At 49.4% G+C, this 23,877-nt stretch overlaps 1 protein-coding gene and 1 long non-coding RNA gene across 2 annotated transcripts; one reads left to right on the top strand and one right to left on the bottom strand.

Annotated features, from left to right (window-relative positions):
• Positions 1-1,727: 1,727 nt before the first annotated feature.
• RARRES1 (retinoic acid receptor responder 1) lies at positions 1,728-9,080 on the bottom strand. The gene is made up of 6 exons (XM_063166374.1): positions 8,856-9,080; positions 4,892-4,954; positions 3,945-4,119; positions 3,189-3,325; positions 2,512-2,574; positions 1,728-2,294 (listed from the first exon to the last, which is right to left on the bottom strand). Exons 1-6 carry the CDS (start codon positions 9,078-9,080, stop codon positions 2,136-2,138), a joined length of 822 nt encoding a protein of 273 aa, XP_063022444.1. The 3' UTR covers positions 1,728-2,135.
• Positions 9,081-9,782: 702 nt separating this feature from the next.
• LOC134423904 (uncharacterized) lies at positions 9,783-16,394 on the top strand. Its single transcript, XR_010029226.1, has 3 exons — positions 9,783-11,803; positions 12,384-12,504; positions 15,569-16,394. It is a non-coding gene; the product is annotated as an uncharacterized LOC134423904 (long non-coding RNA).
• Positions 16,395-23,877: the final 7,483 nt, after the last annotated feature.

The raw sequence follows: 23,877 nt of genomic DNA, 5'->3' as shown, positions 1-23,877 counted from the left end.
TGTTCAGCTCAGGAATCACTTGACTTTGCTGACTCCAAGGTGTTAGGTGAGAAGATATTCCCATCATTCTGTATTTGTAATTATTCCCAGAATGTCCACGTTGAGCTTTCTTTCCTCCTTCCTGCCCTGCTCAGCTGAAAAGTGTTTTTGCAGATTCCAGTAAACAGGGAGTGAAGTTCCAGTTCAAACCCAGCGACATTCCTGGCACAGCGCTGGCGTTGCTGCTTCCCAGACAGAAACAAGTGGAGCAGCCAGGCTGCTTCTCCTCTGGAAGGGCTGGAAAATGATTTATGGAAACCTTGGGAAAGGAGTTGCCAGGGCCTGGAGCTGCTGATGGATGCCAGGCAAGATGTGGGGTGTCCTCGTGGTGCTGCCTTGGGACAAATCCCCAATTCCTGCACATCCGTGGCTTTGGTTTTGGGAATGCTCAGCTGGAATTCATTCCCAGAAAAGCCCTGCAGGTTCTCAGACATTTGGAAGTTTTCTAAAACAAGCAAATGTAGCGCTTTCCCCAAAATTTGGAGATGTCTGATAAAAGCAGTGTCAACACAGGACAGGAAACAGGGTGGGTATGATGTTATTTGTGTCTCTGGGGTTTATATTTGTGTTTGTGAGGTTTATTTCTATTGGTGTGATTTATATTTCTATTTATGGGGTTTATATTTTGTTTAGACCAGTTGCGATGTGAATTCCTGGCCGATGAGTTCTGCCAGATGTGCTGGTTCTCCACAAACCCGGGACAGAAACAAACCCCAAGAACTTTGCTGTATGATTTGAGGTTTTAGGCTGAAACCTTGGCCTAAAAGCAGCTGGGGGAGATTTTGCCTTAGAATTCCACAGCTTTGCTACTTGTCCAGAAGCTCCTGGGGAGCTGCTGAACTGCTGTGAGTTTGTGAGCAGCCAGTTCCACCAGCCTGGTGCCTGGGAAGTGCCTGGTGCTCTATTCCAGCCCTGCAGAGCTGAGGCACAAAAAAGGTAAGGAGACAAAAGCAGAGCCCCAAAGTGCCAAATCCATACTATTTTCTTGACTTAACTCCAAAAAAAATATTTTAATCACCAGCTTCTTTAAGGAATTTTGGAATTTGACTCCCTGATTTCACACATCTGATGATGAGAAATGTTCTCTCCCAGTAGGAAAGAAAACACCAGGAGGGTGTGGAATGCTGCTTCCCCGAGTTTATTGGGTGCTGAGGGGAAAAGCTTCAGTCAGGAAATCAGATTTATTTGTGTAAAATGCTGGAATTTGTGAAGCTGACATCACCCAGCCTGAAACCATCCAGGGAAAGCTGTTGTGTGAAATCCTTGAATTGTTCCCAATTACAGCTCCAGGATTGTGAAGATCACCCCAGGTTAAACAGAACAGCCACCCCAGAGCCTCTGTTCCTCAGGAACGTGCTGTTCCTAGCATTTCATTTATCCTGCCACAAACCTGGCTGATGGGGAAGAAGGTGACTTTGGGACAGTTTGGCACATTGCAGTGAGCAGAGGTGGGACAGGGATGGATCTGCTGGGAACTCAGCTGGAGAATTTGGTGGCACAGGACAAAGCCATGACTTTGTGGTGGGACAGGACATGGCAGGAATGTCACAGGAGCTGTTCCCAAACATGGGGATTCATCCCCAAGGAGCCTCCCTGGCTCTGCAGGTCTGGTTTGATTCAAGGTGACAGAGAAGGTGGAAATTTGGGCTCCAACAGCAGCAGAAAGAAAACCCAGCCTCAACCCTGAGTGATGGCATTTGGTTTATTGGAGATGTGAGTTAAAAATCAGCATGATTCTAGCCCAAAACATGGCAAAAAATTAGCAGGCAAATCTCTCTTAGTGACAGATTAATGCTTTGCTCATGATTTTTATCCAAATATATTAATTTTGTTTACAAACTCTTAAGTAACAGTTAATGAGTGACCTCAAATCAACTGCTGTATGTTCATCTGTGTATAAATGGAGTAGCAGAGGGTTCAGGCAGAGCTGCAGAACTTGAATCTCGCTGTTGAAGAAGTGACAGGAATTGATTTTGGCACAGAACAATCAGTGAAACCACTCCCAATCACTGACTTGCATGGAAGGACGATCCCAGCTCCGGGTCTGTAGCACAAGGATTTGCTGAGGATCCATCTCCACAAAAGGAGGATTTCACTCAAAAGCTGGCTCCCTTCTCAGCTGAAGGCCCAGCAGCTGATCCCGACTCTGCCCCGGATCCCTGCTCTGCCCCGTGGCCCTCGGGAGCACAGAAATGTTTCACCTTCAGGGGCTGCCCGGGCAGCCACGTCAGGCGCATGTGGCAGGAGATGATTTCCTGGGGAAGGGAATGAAACACAGCTCTGATCACCCTGCTGCATTCACACAGCTCTGATCACCCTGCTGCATTCACACAGCTCTGATCACCCTGCTGCAGCCCAGCCCCTGCTGCATTCAACACAGCTCTGATCACCCTGCTGAATCCAACACAGCTCTGATCACCCTGCTGCAGCCCAGCCCCTGCTGCACAAGGCTTGTTCATGGCACTTCCTTACCTGGGTTGGCATTTCATGCAGGAGCACCGTGTAGTCAAACTCAACAAAATCATCTTTCCTCATCTGGGCAGGTGTAAAAAAAGGGAAGAATTATCAGAACACAGGTTTATATTGTTACAATTGAATGTCTGCTGTGATTTATTGGAGCTCAGGGAAGGGGATGAGCAGGGCTCTGTGGCTGTGGTTGCTGGCTGCAGTGAGATGGGTTTTGATTGTGGAAAGATGGAATTAGGAGCCCTTCCTGCAGGGAATGTTTGAGGACACCAAGAGCTGTGTGGCCCTGCAGCCTGTCTGCACTGAAACCAGGTGCTAATTAATTGAATTTAACCCTCAATTACATCTAAGAATTGCATGAACCTCTCCTTCAGAGACATGCTGAATAGCTGAGGAGCCAAAGCTGGAGGCTGCCCGTGGATCCCAGCTGGCTGAGGGCTCTGGGAGTGCTGCTGGATGTGCTGCAGCCTTGGAGCTGCTGCCCAGCTGGGCTGGTGTCAGGTGTGAGCAGGGGGCTCTGCCCAGGGGCTCAGGAACTGCAGATCCAGTCACGACAATCTTCCCAGCAAAACCTGGGAAAGTGCTCGTGCAGAGGAGGAGCTGCTGGTGAGGAGCAGGCCCTGGAGCTGGGCAATCCCCTCAGAGGGGCTCTGTGCTGCCCCTGTCCCTCCTGCCCCACTCACCCACTGCCTCACGGACTTCACTTGGGCCAGGAAGTATCCCAAGGTCTCCGTGGACTTTTCCCACATGATGGAGCTGCTGCCAGCTACAGCCAGAGCCCACAGTGGCTCCAGGGCAGGCTCGATGTTGCCATAGCTGTCTGCAAGGCAAGGAGAAAGAGAAAATAATATTAATTCTGGCTGGGCAGCAGCAGAATGATGAACCTCAGAGCAGTTTTGCCTGGCACAGCACCATTCCTGCACGGGGCTCCTCCCTCTGCTGTGTCACAGGGAGGGGGATGATGCTGAACCTGCAGACCCAGGGGAGTATAAAGAGTGGCACAGCTGACACTGCCAAGAGAGGGATCCCCATGAAGAGGTGAGAAACCCAAAAATCCACAGTAATCTGAGTCCTTACCCAGCTGGGAGAAAAGATGGGATTTTTCCAGGATGGAAAAATGGTGTTGGTCATCCTCAGTGAGTTTCCAACCACGGCTGGGGAGGTGTGTGGGTTTGGGCACTTGTTATTCCTGGAGGACAATCTGCATTGACTGGACTCAGAAATGGTGTGGAGCTGCTTTTAAACCCAAACCACCCTCACAGGATGGGGCTGAGTGCCAGTGGTAAATCCAGAGGGGCTCTGTTCTCCCCAGAATCCCTGGGGAGGTGGGACTGCTCTGACAGTGCTGCTGTCAGTAACGTGTCTCCTTTTCAAATGCTGGTGTTCTTCATGCCCTTTGAGATAAAGTGAAATACAGGTGAATATTTGGAGGAATATACCTGGAATGTTGTTTGCAGTTATTGGCTTGCTTTGGTGCCTGATCCTTTGGTAAAATTTGTTGTCCTCCTCCTGGATTTCCTTCTGGTCTTTGGTGTGGGAGCACTTGATGCTGACAACAGGACGAGACTTTTTCTTTGGAAAGAGCACTGTGGCCAGGCAGTTCCCAGCATCTTCCTGTCAAGGGAGAGTTTAAAACTGTTCTTTTAATCAAGATTTTATCTACCAGCAACTCACTCTTTGTATGGAGCTGTTCAGGGATTAGGAAAGTGTCAAGGAGGATTTTATTTGTCTTTTTTTTCCAGGAACGAGGTTAAAACCACAAGGCTAAAGGGATTTAACAGAAGGTTTTAATTAATGCTTGTCCTGCTTTCAGGGCACGACAATGCTCTAAGTCATCTTGGAAATATGTTTGTGAGAGCTCAAAAAACAACATTAATTGATAACAGGGACTTTCATTGTGCCAGCCTTGAAACAAAAATAATCTAAGGCTTCATGGTAAGTTCTGAAAATCATTTGAGTTCCACAAAGTGTGTGTAAAGGAAGAGGGCAGTAAAATGCTGCTGACAGCTGGGGCAGAGGGAATGGAGGGGTGGAATTGGAAACACCATGGAGCTGCCAACTCCTGATTCCCATTCTGGGGTGTGGACAGCAGGAAAACGGGGACCTGAGGGGGGGAACAGGGCCCACACTGTCACACTGTCACCCAGCTTGGGCCACTGCACAGTTCCACTCAGGCCTTTGGTGGCCTCCATGACTTGAGCAAGAATTCCCTTTGGGACTGAGGCCTGGGGATCACTCAGGTGAGCCCTGGAGCAAAGCCAGGCAGGGAGGAACAGCAAGGTGCTTCCATGGTGGCAGATCCATTTGGGACACACATGTCCCTGTTTGGGAGCTGCTGCAGTGGATGTGATGGCCAGGGTGAGGAGGAGGAGGAGCAGGAACTCACCCCAGTCCTGTAGTCCTCAGTGCTGAACTGCAGGTAATACTTGTGGCCAGACTCTGGGATGTTCTGGAAGAGAGAAGATGGAGCCAGCAGTGGGATTAAAGCCTTGTGTGCTGCAAGGAGCTCTGAGGAGGGAGGGTCCTTCTGGATTCCCTGGGTTTGAGTGCAGCATCACTGAGTTTTAGTCCTTCTTGGTGTTTAAGTGCAATTCTGGCTGTTTGCAGGTCCCAAAGCAAACCTCTGTGTGTTATTTATCTAACCCTGAGCCTTCCTGTTCCCAGCACACTTTTCCCAGGAAATGTCTAATGGTACAAGGTGAGTGGGGTTTCATACCCACAGCAGATCCTCAGCTCACACCTGCCTGTGGCACCTGCAGAGCTGGGAAATGCAGGTAAACAATTGCTTCAGTCACTCTATTTTTATTAAAAATCCCCTCCTGCAGCTTTAGGATGAGGCAAGTCCAGTGTGGAGCCAAATCTCACCATGAAGGAGGTGCAGGAAACAGAGAGGATGAGCTCAGACTTTCTGATAATTTCTTTCTTCTCTGCATCCTCCTTCTCCCCTCTGCCCTTTTTGTGTATTGCCTCAAACATTGTGCTCCAAGTGACAGTGGGACATGGGCAGGGTAGTGACAGTGACTTTCTGCAATGCAGGATCACCACAGAAAGAGGGATTGCAGTGGAATTAGGTTTGGAAGGGTCTCACCTCGTGCAATAATCACATTGAAGTCTAAGATTCCAACTGCTGTAAAGCCAACTAAGAGATGTTATTGCCATGGTTTATACCACCCCTAACCTGAGTAAATTTGGGGATTTTTACAGTGACGCAGGATTGCTCCTGTGTACCATCAGTCCTGCAGGAGAGAGAAGCTGCAATACTCAGCAGGACTTTTTAAAGAGTGCAGAATTCTGTGTTTCTGGGGGTTTTGAAGCAGAGATTCCCTCCTGATTTGCAGCAACTCCCCACAGCACTGCTAGTAGCTACTACCATCCTACTACTGCTGCCTAGACAGCTTGCAAATGATGCCACACAGCTAAAACAAATATTTAATCTGGTGTGAGCACCTGAGGCTTCCTGAGCTCACCAGGGAGAAGGGAGAAGCTCCATTTGGCACAAAATAATTGTACAAAAGTCTTTGTAGGCCTGAAGGGAAACTTTTATTTCCACTATTTTCCCTACTCTCATCCCAAATGCTGTTGCCCAATCCCAGAGTGTGGGCTGAGCAGAGCTCAGGGATGTCTGGCAACCCCCAGGGAAGCAGCCAAAGATAAAAGTGTCCAAAAAGGGAAGAAAACAAGTGAGTAATTCATTTTTCCACTCAATATCTGGGTCACGGGATTCTTTTACTTTTGGGCTCCAAATTACTGCGACTTTCAAAACTGACAGATTTTTAGTCCTGGGAAGGCCAAAACAGCAATTTCAGAGCAGCTTCACTGCAGGTCCCTGAGGAATCGGTTTCCAGTCGGTTTCCAGTCGGTTTCCAGTCGGTTTCCAGTCGGTTTCCAATCAGTTTCCATCAGTTTCCCCTTCCATCTGTCCCGCTCTGTTTCCCCAGCAGGATTTTCCCCTGGGATCAGTTTTTGCCTGGATCACTGGGCTGGGAGAAGGAGTCAGAGCTGCCCCTGCTTGGATTCTGCCTTTCCCACCCACCGTGGGGCTCTGGCTGCTGCACATTACAGAACATTTCTAACTGATTGCTGGTATCGGGGAGCAGAGCTGTGGTGACAGAACATTTCTAACTGATTGCTGGTATCAGGGAGCAGAGCTGTGGTGCTGCTGCTGTGTCCACCTGAGGCTGTGAAATGTCCACCTGGGTATTTGAACACTGGATTTTCTAGCCCAATTTAAGCAAATGTTGCATGAGGCCACCTTTCCCTTTCCTCTTCACCTCCCTACTCCTGAATTAGGATTTCCAGGGCAGACTGGGACAGGGCACTGCTCCCCAAAGCTTCCCTTTAAATTCTGAGATTTTATCTGGCACAAACTAATGCTTCATTATCAGAAGTCCATTTTAAAGTGCAGGACAACAACTCCAGGAGCTGCTGTTTCCTAGAAGATCCTCACTCAAGAGAAAAGAAGGGACAACAAAAACCATCTGCATCCAGCAGCAAGGTAAGGATTATTCCAGGTTTTGCATTTTGTTGCCAGGAAACAAAGTCTCATTTTACCTGAACTTGAAAGATCATTCCCATCTAAGAGAGTTCCCAGTCCTGTTTCCAATTACCAGTTTCACCAGCTCGTGGGCTAATAAAGTTAGTATTAAATTACTGTGCTCATTATTAAATTCCACTAAAAATTATCCTGATTTTATGACATCCAGTAATAGAGTAACCAATAGGAAATTAGCCCACTTTCAAAAACAATTAAATACCAGACAAACCTAAAAAATACCCAAATCCCAATATTTTTGTCCCTTGCCTTTATGTAATACAGCCAATTCCTCGCAGGAAATGCTTTTCATTTTTTTCCAGGGGAGGACAGGAAAGAAGGAAGTGCCCACTTTTCATGCATTTCTCCTCTTGTTTTCACAGAGTATGCAAAAAAAAAAAAAAGGGGGAGGAAATAAACTGCAGAGAGTGGTTCCAGGGAGCTCCTACAGCAGCCAGCCCTGAGGAAATAAGGAGCAATTTCACTTCTCTATAATGAGGCAGTTATTTTCCTTCCTGTATGAGGAGGCAGGTGGCTGATGGAGGGGGAAAAACCCCTTTCCCTCCCCACAAATATTCACTTATTCTTCGGCCAGGCACAGGTGTTTATGTAAGGAAATGTTCACATGTAGACATATGCAAAGTGCCCAGGAAATACAGAAGGAGCATGGATACTTTTGGAGAGTATAAAATAACAGAGAATCCCTGTCATAGGTGTTTGTAGCAATTTCACAGGAAAACTTCAGTATCCCAGGAGCACCTCCATGCTCAGCACCCAATAATCTCTAATAACACAAGGGCTGCATTAATTAATGCATCCCAGATATTCCTGATTGGTTTGGAACATCTTTTTGGAAAGGGGAGATTTAACATTACACCTTCTTACTCAGTTTTAGGAGCTGCACAGGACAAGTGGTGGAAGATCTCCAGATCCTGGAAAGGATCCAGTGGAATCCAGTGCTGCCTTTGGCACCTGACACTGGGAACCCAGAACAAGCAGCCCTTGCTCTCAGGAGCTGCCCTAGGATGCAGAATTTGTTGTTCTGAGAACCCAGAACAAGCAGCCCTTGCTCTCAGGAGCTGCCCAGCAGCAGGAGCACAGGGCTGGATTTAAATCCCATCCCTCGGCTCTCCAGGAAGGGGATGCATTCCTTCCAGGATCTACAGCCCAGGACAAACATTCCCCAGAAGTTTTTGCCTGATCCTGTACTTTCAGAAAGTGAATAAGCTGTAAAAAACCCCCAGACCTGGAGGAGGAGAAGGGCTGCACCCCAGTACCACCTCGAGCATCCCCGGTAAGCTCCCCATGACGGGAAGACTCTGTCCCCGTAGCTGCTCCTCTCTGGGACTCCTGTCCCATTCTGCCACCTCAATTCCAGGTGATTTTTGGAAGATTAAGGTTTATTTTCTGGTGGGAACTGCACCGCCTTTAGAGGAAGCTCGTGGTATGAGGGAGGGACCACAGGACAGCAGCTCCTGAGGAGAGCCAGGGGTCCCTGAGGGATGAGGCTGTGGGACAGCGGTCCCTGAGGAGAGTCGGGTGTCCCTGACGAAGGGGAGGTGGGACAGCGGTCCCTGAGGAAGGGGAGGAGGGACAGCGGTCCCTGAGGAAGGGGAGGTGGGACAGCGGTCCCCGCGGGGACCCGGCTGTGCCCGAGGATGGGGCAGCGGCTCCTGAGGGACGCGGGAAGGCGCCCGGTGCCCTGCGTGGGAAAGCGCTAATCTCAGTTACATATACCAGTACTAATGTAATAATTAATTACACACTGTTAATTACACTTCCCCAGCGCCCCTTTACACCCCGCCGGCTCCCCGCTTACCTTCAGCGTAGCCTTGCGGACCTGCCCGAGCGCCCGGAGCCCGCCGAGGGATCCCGCCTGGAAGTTGCGGTACTGCAGGGCCACCCGCGCCGCCGCCGCGGCCGAGCGGCTGCCGGGCTCCAGCTGCTGCGCGGCGAGGCTGCCCCGGGGCAAGGCGAGCGCCAGGAGCAGCAGCAAGGCGGGCGGTGAGGCACGGAGCCCGGGCAGGGCGCGGAGCCCCGGCATGGTGCGGGCAGCGGCGGGCACTGGGGCGGGCTCGGCCCCGCTCCCGTACAAATAGCGGGGCCCGGCCCGCTGCTCCCGCCCGCCCTCCGCCCGCTGCCAGCGCCCGCCGGAGGGCCCGGCCCGGCGGCGACTCCCCTTCCCTCAGCCCTCCCACCCCGGAGCCCCGCGGGCTGGGGGGAACCGGGGGCTGGGGGGAACCGGGACCTTCTGGGAACCAGGAGGGTTGAAGGTGCTGGGGGGACTTGAGAGGGACCGGGGTATTGAGGGGAGCCAGGGGGGTTTGAGGGAGTCTGAGGCTTCCGAGGGAAGCCGGGGAATTTGAGGGCGTCTGAGGTTTCTGAGGGGAGCCGCCTGAATTTGAGGGGTGTCAGTACTGAGGGGAGCCTGGGAGGTTTGAGGGGGTCTGAGACTTCTGAGGGGAGTTAGAGGAATTTAAGGGGTGTCAGTACTGAGGGGAGCCTGGGGCACTTGATGAGGACCAGGGGTTCTGAGAGGAACCAGCGGGATTTGAGGGGGACTGAGGACTTGGAGGGCAGCCAGGGGGACCAGGGGTTTTAAGGGGAGCCAAAGGGCATTGAGGGGAGCCAGAGGAGCTTGAGAGGTATCAGGGGAGGTCGGAGGGATTTGAGGGGCCCTAATGGAAGCCAAGAGGACTCAGGGGGGATCAGGGTGTCTGAGAGGAGGTGAGGGGGACAGGGTGTACTCAAGGAGGGCTGGGAGCCAGAGGGACCTGAAAAATACTGGAACTGGAGCAGGACCAGGGGTTCTGAGGGGAGCCAGGGGCACTGACAGTCACAGGATTTGTCTGAAGGGAGCCTGCAGCTCAAGCCAGATGTGCAATCCTGACACAGATCAGAGCACACACAGGTAATGGTTGCAAAAACACACTTAGCTCCTTCTCAGCATTACCACAACTCAACACCTCCCAAAAGTCCAGAGCCTTACTCAGACCATGGCACACTTTGCCTGGGACACAGCTGAAATATTCCAAATACAATGCACAAGAAGCATTCATCTCTGGGATAAATCTCACTTAGTGAAGTTTTTGGAACCAGTACAGTCATGTCTTGGTAACGTGAAGAAAATCAACAGAGAGAGCAGCCAGATTCCCTTAAAATGATGTTTTGGATACAAGTGGGCTTGTTGCCTTGCTCCTCCTGGAAGCATCTCCTTTGGAGAGACTGAATGTGGTAAAATGTAAAAGGCTGCAGCACTTCCTGTGTTAAAAAAGCTGATTTTTAATGACCTGCTCTATTACCATCCCAGCAGACGGGGATTTGTATGTGCAGCTGGGAATCTATTTTTGTGCTCTGCATGAGTATTGGGGCAGGTTTCAGGGTTGGGACCTCAGAGAAGTAAATCAAAACTCTGCTTAAGTACTCAAACTCCTGTGGAGCTTAAAGTCTCTTTTTATGACTGGAATGCTTTTTCACAGAACTGGAAGTTTAGTGTTTCTGAGGCTTTCCTAAGTGAGGGCAAGAGTTATTACAGTAAAGGTAGAGTATCATTCTTTATTACAGCTTTTTATACCACCCAGCTAACCTTCCTGAATTTGTTTATTATGAATTTCCCTGCTGAAACAGATTTTGTAATTAACGGTTTGTATCTTTTCATGCCAGGCTGGAGGGGGCTTGGAACAACCTGGACTAGTGGAAGGTGTCCCTGCTTGGTGCCAAGGCTAGCTGAAGGATGATTTTTTCCTTATTGGGACACATGCCATGTTTGTCTCCAATATTTTTCTGGAAGAAACCAACATTTTCTCGTTTATCCCCGCAGAGGTGGCAGCGCTGATGCCCCGCTCAGGCCGGAATCCCGGGGCTGCCTGCCCTCCTGGCACTGGGAGGGGTCGGGCAGCGCCATTCGTGTCCCGCTGTCCCCTTCCTGCCCTTCCTGCAGCGCGCTGGGTGTGGGACCAGCGCCGAGAATGCCGTGGGAGCGCAGGAAGCGCCGATCAGGGGAAGGCGAGCGGGGCTGGCCCGTGAGGAACCTTTGGTGCAGGATGTCGGCAGGGTGCGGTGGGGTGGGGTGGGAGCGGCTGCTCCTGCTCCCGCTGCCCAGGCAAGGAGAGAAACCCACCCAGCGTGGGGGTTCCACACTCACAGCCTCGGTGCCTTCCCTGCTGGGGGAGTTTGATGAACAGAGGTAAAAGCCTCTAAGGTTTGTCACAAGGAGCCTGCCAGGCTCAGAGCCGAGCCCTGGGCCCCCATCCCTGACTCTGGATGCGCTTCCTTCCCCCTCGCCCTCTCCTCCTTTTCCTGCTGTCCCAGTGACAGGGCAGTTCCCTTCCTCCCGAGGGCAGCCCGGGGACTGTGAGTAACCCAGGGTGACAGGGACACTGAGCCCTGTGACACAGCAGGGACAATCCCCGCGCAGTTTCCTACCCTGCCGCAGAGATCACGCTGCCGTAATCTGCCCTTCATCTGAATTTACAAAACAGTTTGACTTGGGAAAAACAAAAGTTCATGTGCTGAACAGGTCCAGGTCAAGGCTGGGGCATGTTTGTAAATGTGTACAAGCACAAGATTTTGTGCCTCCACAACATTTAGGAAATGTATTTCCTTTGAGTTCTGAAGGTTTTGGACCCTTACAAGCTGGAAGTGCATCCTGCAAGAGCCCAGGTTGCTTCAGGCTCTTTGGTGAAATGAAGCTGTGCCGTGTGTCAGAGCTGAAGCAGAGGAGCTGAGGTGAATTACCTGCCCTGGGGGGATGCATCCACTGCTGGAGTGAGTCCCGAGGATGATCAGAGGCACAGAGCAGCTCTGCTGGGAGGAAAGGCTGCAGAGTTGGGATTGCTGAGCCTGGAGAAGCCTTGGGGTGACCTCACTGAGGCCTCATCTGAAGGGGCTACAAGAAGGATGGACTGGGACTATTTCCAAGGGATGGAGGGACAGGACACAGGGAATGGCTCCCACTGCCAGAGGGCAGGGATGGGTGGGAGACTGGGAAGGAATTCCTGGCTGGCAAGGTGGGCAGGCCCTGGCACAGGGTGCCCAGGTCCAGCTGCCCCTGCATCCCTGGCAGTGCCCAAGGCCAGGCTGGACACTGGGGCTGGAGCACCTGGGACAATGGGAGGTGTCCCTGCCATGGCAGGGGTGGGGCTGGATGGGCTTTAAGGTCCTTCCAACCCACACCATTCCATGATTGTGTGTATTGTGCTTAATTAGAATGTGGTGCAGGGGCTTTGTCCTTGGCAGTATTTTCCCCTCTCATCCCACATCATTTGCTGCAGCCCGAGGAGGGCAGAGCTGGTGCCAGCTCCATCTCACAGAGCTCTCTCCCTGTCCCCTTCTCCACCCCCTGTAGGAGCCAGGACATTCTGGGAAGCTCCCAAGGTTTGCACCACACTTCTGCCACAGCTGACTTGGACCCTGTGGAACTGGAAGCAAGGCTTGGTGCAGGCAGGGGCTCTGAAAAGCATTCTGAGGTTTGCATTTTCCTTTTTCATACATCAAGTGCTTGTTTAGTGCCAGTTATCCCTAATTAGTTTCATATTTGGAGGCGATTTCTATATCCCCTGTATACACCAGACCTCACTGGCTCACAATCATTACCAGCTGTCTGTAATTTAATACAGGGAATTTGGACAAAACTCACTTTATTTGGTTGTGCAACTTTTCCAGTTTTAACTTCACCATCTTGTTGTAGTTATGAACAAGTTCTGTTACTTGATTTTAACTGATTTGGGATTCAGTCTCAATAATTAATCCCAAGAATTTGTTTTTAATGACTCTCCAAATATTTTGCTGGCTAAACCATGAATTGGTCACCTTCTAATGCATTGCTGGACTGACCTTACCTATAGGAATAAAATATGGGTATTGATTTAGTGAGGCTCATTTTTTCCAGAAAAATTTGGGTTTGAAGGCTTCTGATTATTTTAAAATCACAAATAGGATTTTTTTTAAAAGAAATATTTGTATTTTTTGTCAGCAGTTCTGTCACTCCAGGCCCTTGCAAATTGTCCATCTTTCCTGTAGCTCCTTTCAGGTACTGGAAGGCCATAATTAGGTGACCCCAGCACTTGACTTTTAAGGGACAATATTTAAGTCAGCCAGGAAGGTCTGGTAAGGCCTTCTGGTCAAAACCAAGCTCATTGATGCTGTTTGCATTATTTTGTGTGTTTTTATGTTGGGTTTAAGATGTGTGCCAAGGTCCTGCACATTTGAAATGGCACCAGGAAGTTTCTGAGCTCTCTTAGCTGCTGTTCCCACTTCTCCAGTGAATTATCCATCAGCACTTCTGCTGCTGTTGTTGGAGGCCCCTCCAGCCTGAAGGTTCATGGTGTGAAGTCACCTTTAGTGCCCCATTTCATTCAGTTTGGGGTTTTTACTGTCTCAAACCAATACTTCTGCAGTGTCAGACATTCCCACACAGAAAAATCCCCTGGTGAACCCAGTGAAACAGAGAAGCACAGAAACTCCAAGCACGTCAGCATTTACAGGATCCTCTTTTACTGCACTTCCCCAAAAGTTGTTTTGCAAGGAAATTGGAATGAATCTGCCATGACTTTACCCAGGAAGGTGAGAGGACATGGATTATAAACAGGGAGTCAATCATTGCAGATGATTACCGTGTTGGAGAACATTGGCAAACCTCTCTGGGATAATTGCCTTTGAGTCCTGGAGCTGTTCTGGAACAGAGAAACCTTTCCAGACAAACAAATCCCTTCCATGTCCAGTGAGCTGCCATCACCCAGAGCCAGGAATAAACATGGGCAGTAAATAATCCCTGTTAATAACCTGAAATCACCGTGTTACCTTGTGAAACTGTAACAAAAGCGTGTGGGATCATGCTCAGGCCTGTTTAAAAACAAACATAATTAAAGCAGCCCTTTGGAGCTGAGCTGCTGAGGGGAATATTTGCTTTTTGGAGTGCTTGCTGGCTGTCACAGGGGAGCTCAGCTGGGATGTTTGGTTGGTGGACAGCTCTTGCAGCACTTCTGCCTCTCCAGAGATGTCTGGGCAGATCCCTAAAAGATGGGAATCTGCAATGAAGCCTCTACAGCACTGCCCAGGTGGAATTCCTGGTGGATGATGGATGTGGAGGCACAACCCCTCACCCCACAAAACTTTAATTTGTTTGAGGCTAACATTTACTTACCTGATAGCAATAAAATTCCCCTTGTAATGCTGACTTTGTGGCACTGATTCTGTAAAGATTCAGTGCACACCCCTGTGAAAGGGTTGCAACAGCACAATAACTTGGGAGGTGTTTGGTTGCACAATGTTTGGAGAAGGCATTAAATATTTGCACAACAAGGGGGTGATGCCTCAGGGATGTTTGGAACAAGGTGAGGACAGCAGAGGGATTCTCACCAAAATTCCCCAGCACTGTCTCAGCAGCCACCCCTCTCTGCAAGGTGACAGTGGCCCCTCAGAGCAAGGAATTTTCCATGTCCTGCTCATGGTCCCCTCTCTGTGCCCCTTTCCAGGAGCTGGGGATGCTGAGCTCCCAGGTTCCTTTCATCAAAACCCAGAAGGGACAGAAACCCCTGTGGGGACAGCCCTGCACTGTCACTGCTCTGGGCACACCCCAAAGGTGATCCCAACATTATTGATTTCATAATTGTTAACATCTCTTAGACAAAATACAACACAAAAAATTCCTCGTTGAGACTTTCCTTGAGGAGCTGGGGATGTTATTTAGAGTGGAAAACATTTATTGTTAATTCTGTTATAACAAGAATTTGTGTTGCAGGGAGATTAATTAACTTAAATGAGGTGTTTTATCTTCACATACAAATTTTGTATTTAGGCTTTTTAAAGGTTTGCTCAAAGTTAAACACTTAAGCCTGTATTTATGTCAGTAGATGCATAAATTACTCATGGAATTATTCATTGAACTTGATGATGTTGGAGATCTTTTCCAGCCTTAATGATTCTGGGATTCTATTACCCAATTTTCAGCTCACCCTATAAAGTGTGTGGTGACAGTTTGCAGGTTTTTAATTTTACTTTTCTGAAGGATTTCCAGTAACCAGGTGATGGAAGCAGACTGAGCACCCTGACAGCAGAAAAGGCAGGTTGGTCTTCAGAAACCCCTACAATTATTTCACAGAACAAATCAAAATCCACATTGTGATTTGTCTGTATTGCAAAGTTCTTATTTGGTTATTGTAGGCACCACTCCTGGGACTTAAAAATCAACCAGGATTGCATTTTAGTCTGAGTATTAGATGGACATGGAATTAAAACAGAGCAGCAGTGTCCAGTTCTTTAAGTAATTAATGTATACAAAATCTCATTTCCATACTGATGCGTGGTTTGGTTTCTCTCATCTCACATTGGTCAGTGAATTATCTCACAATAATCTCGTTTTCTTGGTTGTGATTAGCAATAACTCCTCCTTTGTTCTGTTCTGCATCACTGTGTGTTCCCAGAACTTCTGAGAAAAGGATCTTTTTCCCTGGATTAGTCACGGTGTTTGGACAAACATGGCCTTGTTTCCTCAAGAAATGTATCAGCACCACTGTGTTTATTTCTCCACAGCCTTAACCAGCAGGAGGATGGGGGAGCCCAGCTGAACATTTGGATGTAACAATCTGGTGAAATCTCAGCTTTTCCAAAGCTCAGTGTGGGCAGTGTGGTGCTTTTCATGAGTGTGGAGTGCCTGGCCAGTGTTGATCCTGTACAAGCTCCAAGGGAAGGGTGAGGGCTGTGAGCTCAGCGTGGTTTGATCCATCCAGCAGCTGCCCAAGGGCCTTCCAGACATGCCAGGCTCCAGGAGCAGCTTGTGGAGAGCAGCAGAGGGACCCAGCAGCTCCATCCCCCTTGGAGGCACTCCAAGCAGAAAGCTCTTCCCCTTTGATCCCTGGGAAAGAAAGGGAGGGAGCTGGGGTGGTCTGGCAGAGCTCCCCCACCCCAGCAACAGCCCCATCCCAGAGAGGAGTGACAGGGCTGTGCTCACCATGCCCTCTGCTCCACTGAGGGATGCGCCAGAAATGCTGCCAGGGGCACTCAGGTTTGCTGGTTTTCCTGTAAAGTGAGAGTTTTCAGGAGAGACAGCAAATGAAATTGGGAACAGGTTCACGTCTCAATGTCTATTTAATATCTAAAAAGTGGTTCTGGCTTGGAAAATGGGCCTTTGGTACCATCAAATGTTCACAGAATTATGGAACTCCAGACTGGATGGGTTGGAAGGGGCCTTAAATCTCTCATTCCCAGCCCCTGCCATGGCAGGGACACCTCCCACTGTCCCAGGTGCTCCAGCCTGGCCTTGGCACTGCCAGGGACCCAGGGGCAGCCACAGCTGCTCTGGGAATCCCAGCCCAGCCCCTCCCCACCCTCCCAGGGAGGGATTTGGGTTATAAAACCATGTCCACGATGGGTTTGTTAATTTTTTTTCCAAAGGAAAAAATGCCTTCAGACTTGTAGAATTTTATTCTTCCAGGTATTGGTGTTACAGAGTGTGCTGAACTATTTGTATGGATGAAATTGATGAAATTATCCCAGATTAAATAATTTGCTGCCAGTTAAGAGCCTGGTGCTATAATTTTTTATTAAATATAGATCTCTTCAAATTGGTGATGTGTTGACAAACACCACAGTGCCACATCTATATAAATTAAAAATCAATATATATATATTTAATGAGAGAGATGTAACCCATGATTGATGTGATTTTGTGGCTGAATCTCTGATACCATCCACATTTCCCTCTGAAAGGATTTTTAATTGAGTGTTTAATTGTCCAAACAAATAGAGAAAGTTTAGGGGAAATTCTTACATAGAGGAAAAAGGGAGAACTTTCCCTTTTTTCTGTGCAAGCCTTCGCAGAGTTTCCCTGCAGAAAGCTCCAACCTGTGTTGACATTTTGGTTTCCTTCTTTCCCTCATCCTGGCTGCCCTCGGTTCCAGAGGAGAACAATGGAGGGGAGTGAGTGCTGAGGGTATTTCCAGCACAATGATGGGAAATGCTCCATCAGCACAGAGCCCTTCTCCCTGCCCTGGTGGATCCTCTGCTCCAGAGCCTCTGCCCCAGGGGATTGGTGACCATGGAAAACTCCTGGATTGCAGGGGCACCGTTGGGAGGCACAGGGAGCCTCAGGATCCTTTCCTGCTGCATTCACAAGGTGCTGCTGGGGGACTTACACTGACTCTAACAGCTCCAAAGGTCAGAGATTTATTGTTAATGAATTGTTTTCCCAGCCTTCTTAACTCTAATGATCAGCTTTCCATATTTGTAGTGATGGCAGGGTTTCAGAGGTACTTCATTTATACCTAAATGTGATTCAGCTTTGATTTGCCATTTCTTAGCCAGACTCTTCAAAGGGAGGGGAGGGATGTTAATATTTCACATGGCTGGAGAGGAAATGCCCGGCAGTCCCAGGGGAAGAGTCACAGCACCTGTGCTGAACTCACCCAGATTTTTGGCAGGAATGATCTCATTGCTCATTGTGAGTGGAACAGAAAACAATTCTGACACAGAGCAAGAGAAGCCTGGCTCAGGAGGTGCCATCACTGCAGTCTGAGAAGGTTTCAGTGAGCTGGAGGAGGTAACAGAAATAGGTTGTGTGTTAAAAGAAATGTCAGGGGGTGGAAGATCAATACCAAAATCAAACCAAATCAATTCTTCCTTCTTTTATTTTTGCTGTGTTTCCATCTTTCCATTTGCTGTGTTTCCTTTCCAAAGCAAGGAAGGGGCAGGAGTTTAGGAGAGTCTGGTTCAGGTCAGTCTTGCTCATAAAGCAATTTGGGTTTCCCTGATCAATTTATTTAATTAACTAAAAATGCAGAATTTGAGAAGCTGTTGGATAGTTGTGCATTTTTCTGCAGTTGGCTGCAGGAGATTTTTCTCAGACTGAAGGTTGGGCTGTCCAGCTTGGAGAAGAGAAAGATCTGGGGAGATTTAATTGGGGATTTAATTGGGGATTCCAGGACCTAAAGGGAGCCTGAAAGAGCTGGAGAGGGACCTTGGACAGGGACCTGGAGTGCCAGGACAAGGGGAAATGGCTTTAAAATAAGGAGGAGAGAATTAGATGGGATCTTGGGAAGGGATTCCTCCCTCTGAGGGTGGGGCTGGGCTGGGATTCCCAGAGCAGCTGTGGCTGCCCCTGGGTCCCTGGCAGTGCCCAAGGCCAGGCTGGACACTGGGACAGAGGGAGGTGTCCCTGCCCATGGCAGGGTGGGGCTGGAGGAGCTTTAATGCCCTTCCATCCCAAACCACTCCATGATTCCCACCCAAAGAGAGCCTGGTTATGGAGCCAGCAGTGTCTGGGGGCTAAAGCACCTTCCCAGCTGTTGATCTGAACAGGAATTGCAGACATTTTATCTGTTTTTTCTTGCTTATCCCTTAGCTGAGAGGTGATGGCAACAACCACGGGAGCATCCCCAAGCCCTGGGGGGGGACACTTTGGGAAGGGGACACTTTGGGAGTGGGGCACTTTGGGAGTGGGACACTTTGGGAGTGGGACACTTTGGGAAGGGGACACTTTGGGAATGGGACACTTTGGGAGTGGGACACTTCGGGAGTGGCACTTTAATACCCATTATTGGCTTTGAGGCTTATCCTGAGCCAACAGAACCAACAATAAATTGTCACTTGAGGGCCAGCATTTAGTGCCAGCTCAGAGAAATGCAGGATGGCTGTGGCAGGTATTAAACACCCCGAATAAACCCTGCAGGAGGATCCCAGGGTAACAATGCCTGCTTGCCAAATCTGTTTGCAGAGTGCACAAAGCAACCAGGAGAGCAGCAGCAGCACAAAGGTTTCCTTGCAGATCCACCACAGGCTGCTGTGTCAGCAGAGTTGTTTGCTGGTGCTTTTCTTCCAGCCCCAAAGTGGGACTGGGCCAGGCACTGCATCCATGGGGACTGGGATGCTGTGGCTGTAGGACAGACCCCCAGCCAAGGCCCCAGGGAGCCAGTTGTGCTGTGTGGAACTCATTTATTTTTCCTCATTTCCTTGAAGAAGGCTGTGGAGGGCAGTGACTCATGCAGGCCCTCTTCCCAATCCCGAGGGATTTGTGTTTGTTTCCCATTTCCTGGAAGCACCCGGTGTTTGGGGAAGGTTGCTGGGCCACAGGGGAGGAGCTGCTGGACACCACCCACAGCCACTCTCAGGCATTTTCTGCTGGGTGCAACTCCCTGAGAATCCCAGTCCTCCAGCCTGGTAGGGAAATCACTTTTCCTCTGGGGCACACAGGGTGTGAGGCTGGCTCTGGGAAATGTTCCCAGGGAAGGAAGGCTGGGAATGTGCTGACAGCAGCACTGCTCTTTCAGGTGTCACTGTAAGAGGCTTATGAAAAGCTCCAGTTGTGCTTGGTGAGCAGAAAGTGCAGGAAAATGGGCTGAGAATGTGAGGAGTAGAAGCTGAAATGATGTTGGGACAGCTCGGGCTGGAGGCAGGAATGCTCAGCAGGGAAGGAACAGGCAGCCTTAAAAGGAAAACTTGAACATGTGAATTCTAGACAAAAAAATTATACAAAGCTGATGAATTATGAGCAATTTGCAGAGTGGCTTTGGTGAAGTGACTTTGGAAAAGAAGGGTTTGGATTGCTGAGGGTGCAGATTTGGACCCCTGGCTGTGAGAGCTGTGATCTGAGTTTTGGGGGGTGCTGCCCTGCCCCCTCCCCAGCAGCAGAGCAGGGCTCAGACGTGCTCCTCCCTTGTCTCCAGTGCATCTGCTGGCTCTCATTCCCTGCAGTAATCAGATTTGAAGCAGCTATAAAAGCCTCAGCAGTTGTTTCTCCTCGTTTGGTGGGGATGTAAACTCAGGGGAGCCAAGGGAACCCCGCAGTGGGTGCCAGGCTTGGGCAGAGCCCAGGGGTGCAGTCAGTCCCCAAGGAATGAGGTCCTTTGGATCCAGGGAGTTCAGCTGGGGCTGCTGGAGCCAAGGCTGCCCCAAAGCTCCTATTGTTGGGGTGCAACATAAGAAGTGTGAGTTCAGGCTTTGCCAGCAAGCTCACACAAGGAAGCAAACACTCCAGCTGCAGGATGGGATGTCCTTACTTGGCCTGGCTCTCTAAAGCAGGATTTTTATCTGTTCCCTTTCCTGAGTTCAGTTTCCCCTCCCCATTTTCCATTCCCTATCGCTTTCCAGAGCCTTGCCCTTGGCACTTGTTGTCAGATGTCAGATATTTGAACTTGGAGCTGATTTTCTATGAATGCTTTGTGGTTGTGGATCTCAAATTTCCAGGGGAAAAAAAAACCAACCCAAAAGCTGTATTTGCCTTCCAGATAAGAGAGAAAAAGAAAACTTCATTTATTTTCTCTCCAATTTCTTCTGATCTGAATTCATCTCCTGGTTGCCATGCAGGGATGGTGGAGTCCCCACCCCTGCCTGAAGTGTTTAAAAATCCTGAGGATGTGGTTTAGTGCTGGGTTAACAGCTGGACTGATGGTCCTGGAGGCCTTTTCCAACCTTAGGGATTCTGGGATGATTCTAAAAGGACAAAGAACTTGTTGTTCAAAAGGGTTTCAGCTCCTCTGTGTGTAACCAAAGCAGATTCCACAGGAGCTGTCCATGGCCTTGTCAGCACGGTGGGATTTCCTCCCCCATGCAAGGAGAATTTGGTTTATATGTGCAATTCAGTCATTTAAATATTAATATCAATGGGAATGTTGTTCCCACTGGAAGCAGGGAGAGGTGAAATCCCATGTGGCCCCCACATCTCTGGGATCAGTTCCTTGTGCTGCTGCTAAGGGCTGGGTGGAATTCAGGATTTGCCTAAATGGAAAAGGTAAATATAGAAATAAACCAGGCTGTGAGGGAAAGGTTCTCCCAGCACAGCACAACTTCCACTAAAACCATCTAGAACTTGCTTTACTCATTTCCTTCTGCTCAAACCAGGTTATTTTCAAGGAATTCTGTTCTTTAGGACATGTGGAGCCCAGGGGCAGCTCAGACCCAGGTGGTGAAAGCACAGCACCATTTCCCTGCCTTGAGGGAGGAAGGTGAGTCCTGGAGCTCCCTAAGAAATGACAACATTTCCAAGCCAGGGAAGCTGGAATGGCCTTTCCTTGACACTCTGGGCTAGGAATAACTCCCTTCACACTTCCTGAGTGGGATGAGCTGGCTGTGGTGCCAGGAAAGGTGAGGGGAGTACTCCAGTTACTCACCTGGAGCACTTGGATTTATTCACTTGTCAGTTATGGGGAACAACTCTCGTTTCCTTCTGCCAGGCCATGAATAATATTGGGGAAATTGTTTGCACTTGGAAACCACAAGGTGGGGAGGTCAGGGATATAAAAATGCAAAGAATTGTAATCTGTCAGTGAAACTGTGAAATCAAGTGTTGAGCAAGATGCTTCTAAAGGAAACAATATACTTTCAGAATTAGATCACAAGGGATTTTTTTCTTGCTGTGCAGAATAATTTCTCATTCACTCTTTGAAGGAAATGAAAAAGAAAATTGCATTTCACCTCCCTCTCCAGCCCCTTACTTTAAGGAATACTTAGGCAGAATTTCTTGTCCTCTAATTTGAATTATCAGTTTGTGAAATGGTTTTTTCCTCCCTTCTCCAACTTGTTTCCAATTCTTTGCCTACAAGGAAATGATTATGCTCCCCCTTTCCCACCTTTTCTCTTTTCCTCGAAATTAGAGCTTTCTGTGATTTTTTCCCCATAGTATCACTTTCTTGGGTTATGAAGCAATGCCTCATACTCAGAGATAAAGCTGGATATATGGAAATGACTCAGGATTATTGGAATAATTGTGATTTTTCATTTTTGGTTTTATTTTAAACCATCTCAACCCAATGAGAATATTTAACATAGCCATGTCAACTACAGGGATGGAATTGACTTGAATTTCCTCAGCTGCAAGGTCTGGGAGAGCTGCTGAGAAGGAATTCCACTGAGGGGAGGAATGAATTGAAAGTGAGGGATCAGGTGTATCAGCAAAGGAATTCAAGCTCAGGGAACAACAGGCCCACTGAATCAAAGTTGTTTGCTTGGAAAGTTCTCCAGGCTGCAGCAGAGAGAGGGAAAGAAATCCAGCCCACCTCAGGCAGGTCTTGGAAAGGCTCCAGCAGAGTTCAGGGCAGAGGAAATGCCTGAGGAGGAGCTGCTGGATGTGCAGAAATGCTCAGCCTTGGGCAGGACAAGAGCAGGAGCCTGGCAGGAGATGTGCCTGGGAATGAAGGAACGGAGGGAGAGAGCAGAGCTGAGAGGGGCCTGCAGGAGCCTGGGAGAGGAGCTGGATCCTTGGGGGTTCTTGGGGTGTTCCCCAGCTCTGGCTGTGGGAACAGGAGGGCTCCTGTGCTTGCAGGGATGCCAGGGGGCACTGCCAGGGAGCAGCTCCCTCTGGCACCCATTCCAGCACTGCCTTCTGCAGAGGATGAGGAGCCCTGTGACAGTGAGCTCTCCTTGGCCTTCAGCCAGGGCAGGGGAGCAGAGGCCTTGGCCAGGGTGGGAACTTCCTTCATTCCCAGGGCACTGAGCCTGGGTGGCACCACCCTGCAGCATCTGAGTCAGGATCAGAGCTCCCTCCTGAAATTCCAGGGCTGAGCTATGGAACCCTTCATGTCCTGGAACCCTTCATGTCCTGGAACCCTTCATGTCCTGGAACCCTTCATGTCCATCCTGCTGGAAGAAACATGAGAGTTTTAAGAAGTGTGAATGTTTGAGAAGGCATCTTTTCAAAGATGAACTATGGAAATGCTCAGTGGCTCTCAGGAACTGTTGTTGTTCACTATTTCCACCAAACAACTTGGGGATTTTTAGAACTTAGCACTGTTAAGGTCCACCAGGAATTTGTGTGAGGAAAACAGGCACAGAGGAAAGTTGTGCACAGAGCCAAGTTCAAGTGTTACCCAGAAATTCAGGTACAGTTCCCACAGCCCTCTGAATTCCCAGAATCACAGAATCCCAGACTGGTTTGGGTGGGAAGGGACCTTAAAATCATCTCATCCCACACCTTCCACTGGACCAGGCTGCTCCAAGCCCTGTCCAGCCTGGCCAGGAACATCAGAAAAATCTCCTGGAAGTCCTGCCTTGGCTGAGAAGCTGCACATCACTAATGGTGCTCCTACACTCTTCTGGGGGGTTTTCCACTCCATTACCTGAGCTGGCTTTGGAGAAGGAGCCTGGCAGCAGCTGCCCTTGGGAGGAGCTGTGAATTTCAGGGAGGATCAGAACAATATTGAACACTATTAACACCAGGAGCCACAAACCCACCCCACCTGTGCTCGTGGCACTCAGCAGAGGCAGGAGGTGTTTGTGTGGCACTGGATCCCTCCCAGCCACAGGAGCTGCCTCAGGCCAGGAACTTTGCTCTCAGAGAGGGCAGAAAAGCCTCCTCAGCCTTGTCCCAGCACTCTGAACAAGTCAGACTTGCCTTGGGATGGTGCACAAACACCCAGTAATGTTTGAGTGAGACACAGAGGTTTGTAATAACCCATTCCTCGGCACATGGAGGGGTTAAAAACTGTTTGCATGCCTGTGTGTGACAGATCCCTCATCCTTTGGGGGGAAAGATGAGAGTTTTCCTTCAGGAAATGGATAATGGGGCAATGATGGTGGAGTCAGTTTAATCATGTGGAACACAGCTCCTGCTTCACTGCAGTTTGATGCATCTCCCCAAAGGCAGCAATGGCTCTGAGCAGCTGAACCCTGAAATTCTTCCTTGTTTCCTGGGAGTGTTTGCTGTCCTAAGTGCTCCCTGCACCTGATCTGGGCAAGGAGGGGAGGCCACGAGGGTTTTATGGCCCCCATAAAGTTCTGTGCACAGCATTTCCTCCATCTGCTGCTGCTAACCACAGCATTTGGCATCATATGGCACTTTAAAAGCTCTGATTTATGGGGAGGCACCAACTGCACCTGTAACCAACATTCTAAAGCCTGAGTTTAAGAGCAAT

The sequence above is a fragment of the Melospiza melodia genome, chromosome 12 (assembly GCF_035770615.1).
Source record: "Melospiza melodia melodia isolate bMelMel2 chromosome 12, bMelMel2.pri, whole genome shotgun sequence".
Classification (NCBI taxonomy): Eukaryota; Metazoa; Chordata; class Aves; order Passeriformes; family Passerellidae; genus Melospiza; species Melospiza melodia.
Note: the sequence above shows the minus strand (reverse complement) of the source record. Positions and strands in the feature narration are given on the sequence as shown.

Excerpts from the sequence above, each read along its gene's own strand:
- RARRES1 (XM_063166374.1), bottom strand. The coding sequence starts at position 9,080 with ATGCCGGGGCTCCGCGCCCTGCCCGGGCTCCGTGCCTCACCGCCCGCC. Across the intron at positions 2,575-3,188 it reads TGAAGTCCGTGAGGCAGTGG|ATGAGGAAAGATGATTTTGT; the intron begins GTGAGTGGGGCA and ends ACACCTGCCCAG. Across the intron at positions 2,295-2,511 it reads TGCATGAAATGCCAACCCAG|GAAATCATCTCCTGCCACAT; the intron begins GTAAGGAAGTGC and ends TCCCTTCCCCAG.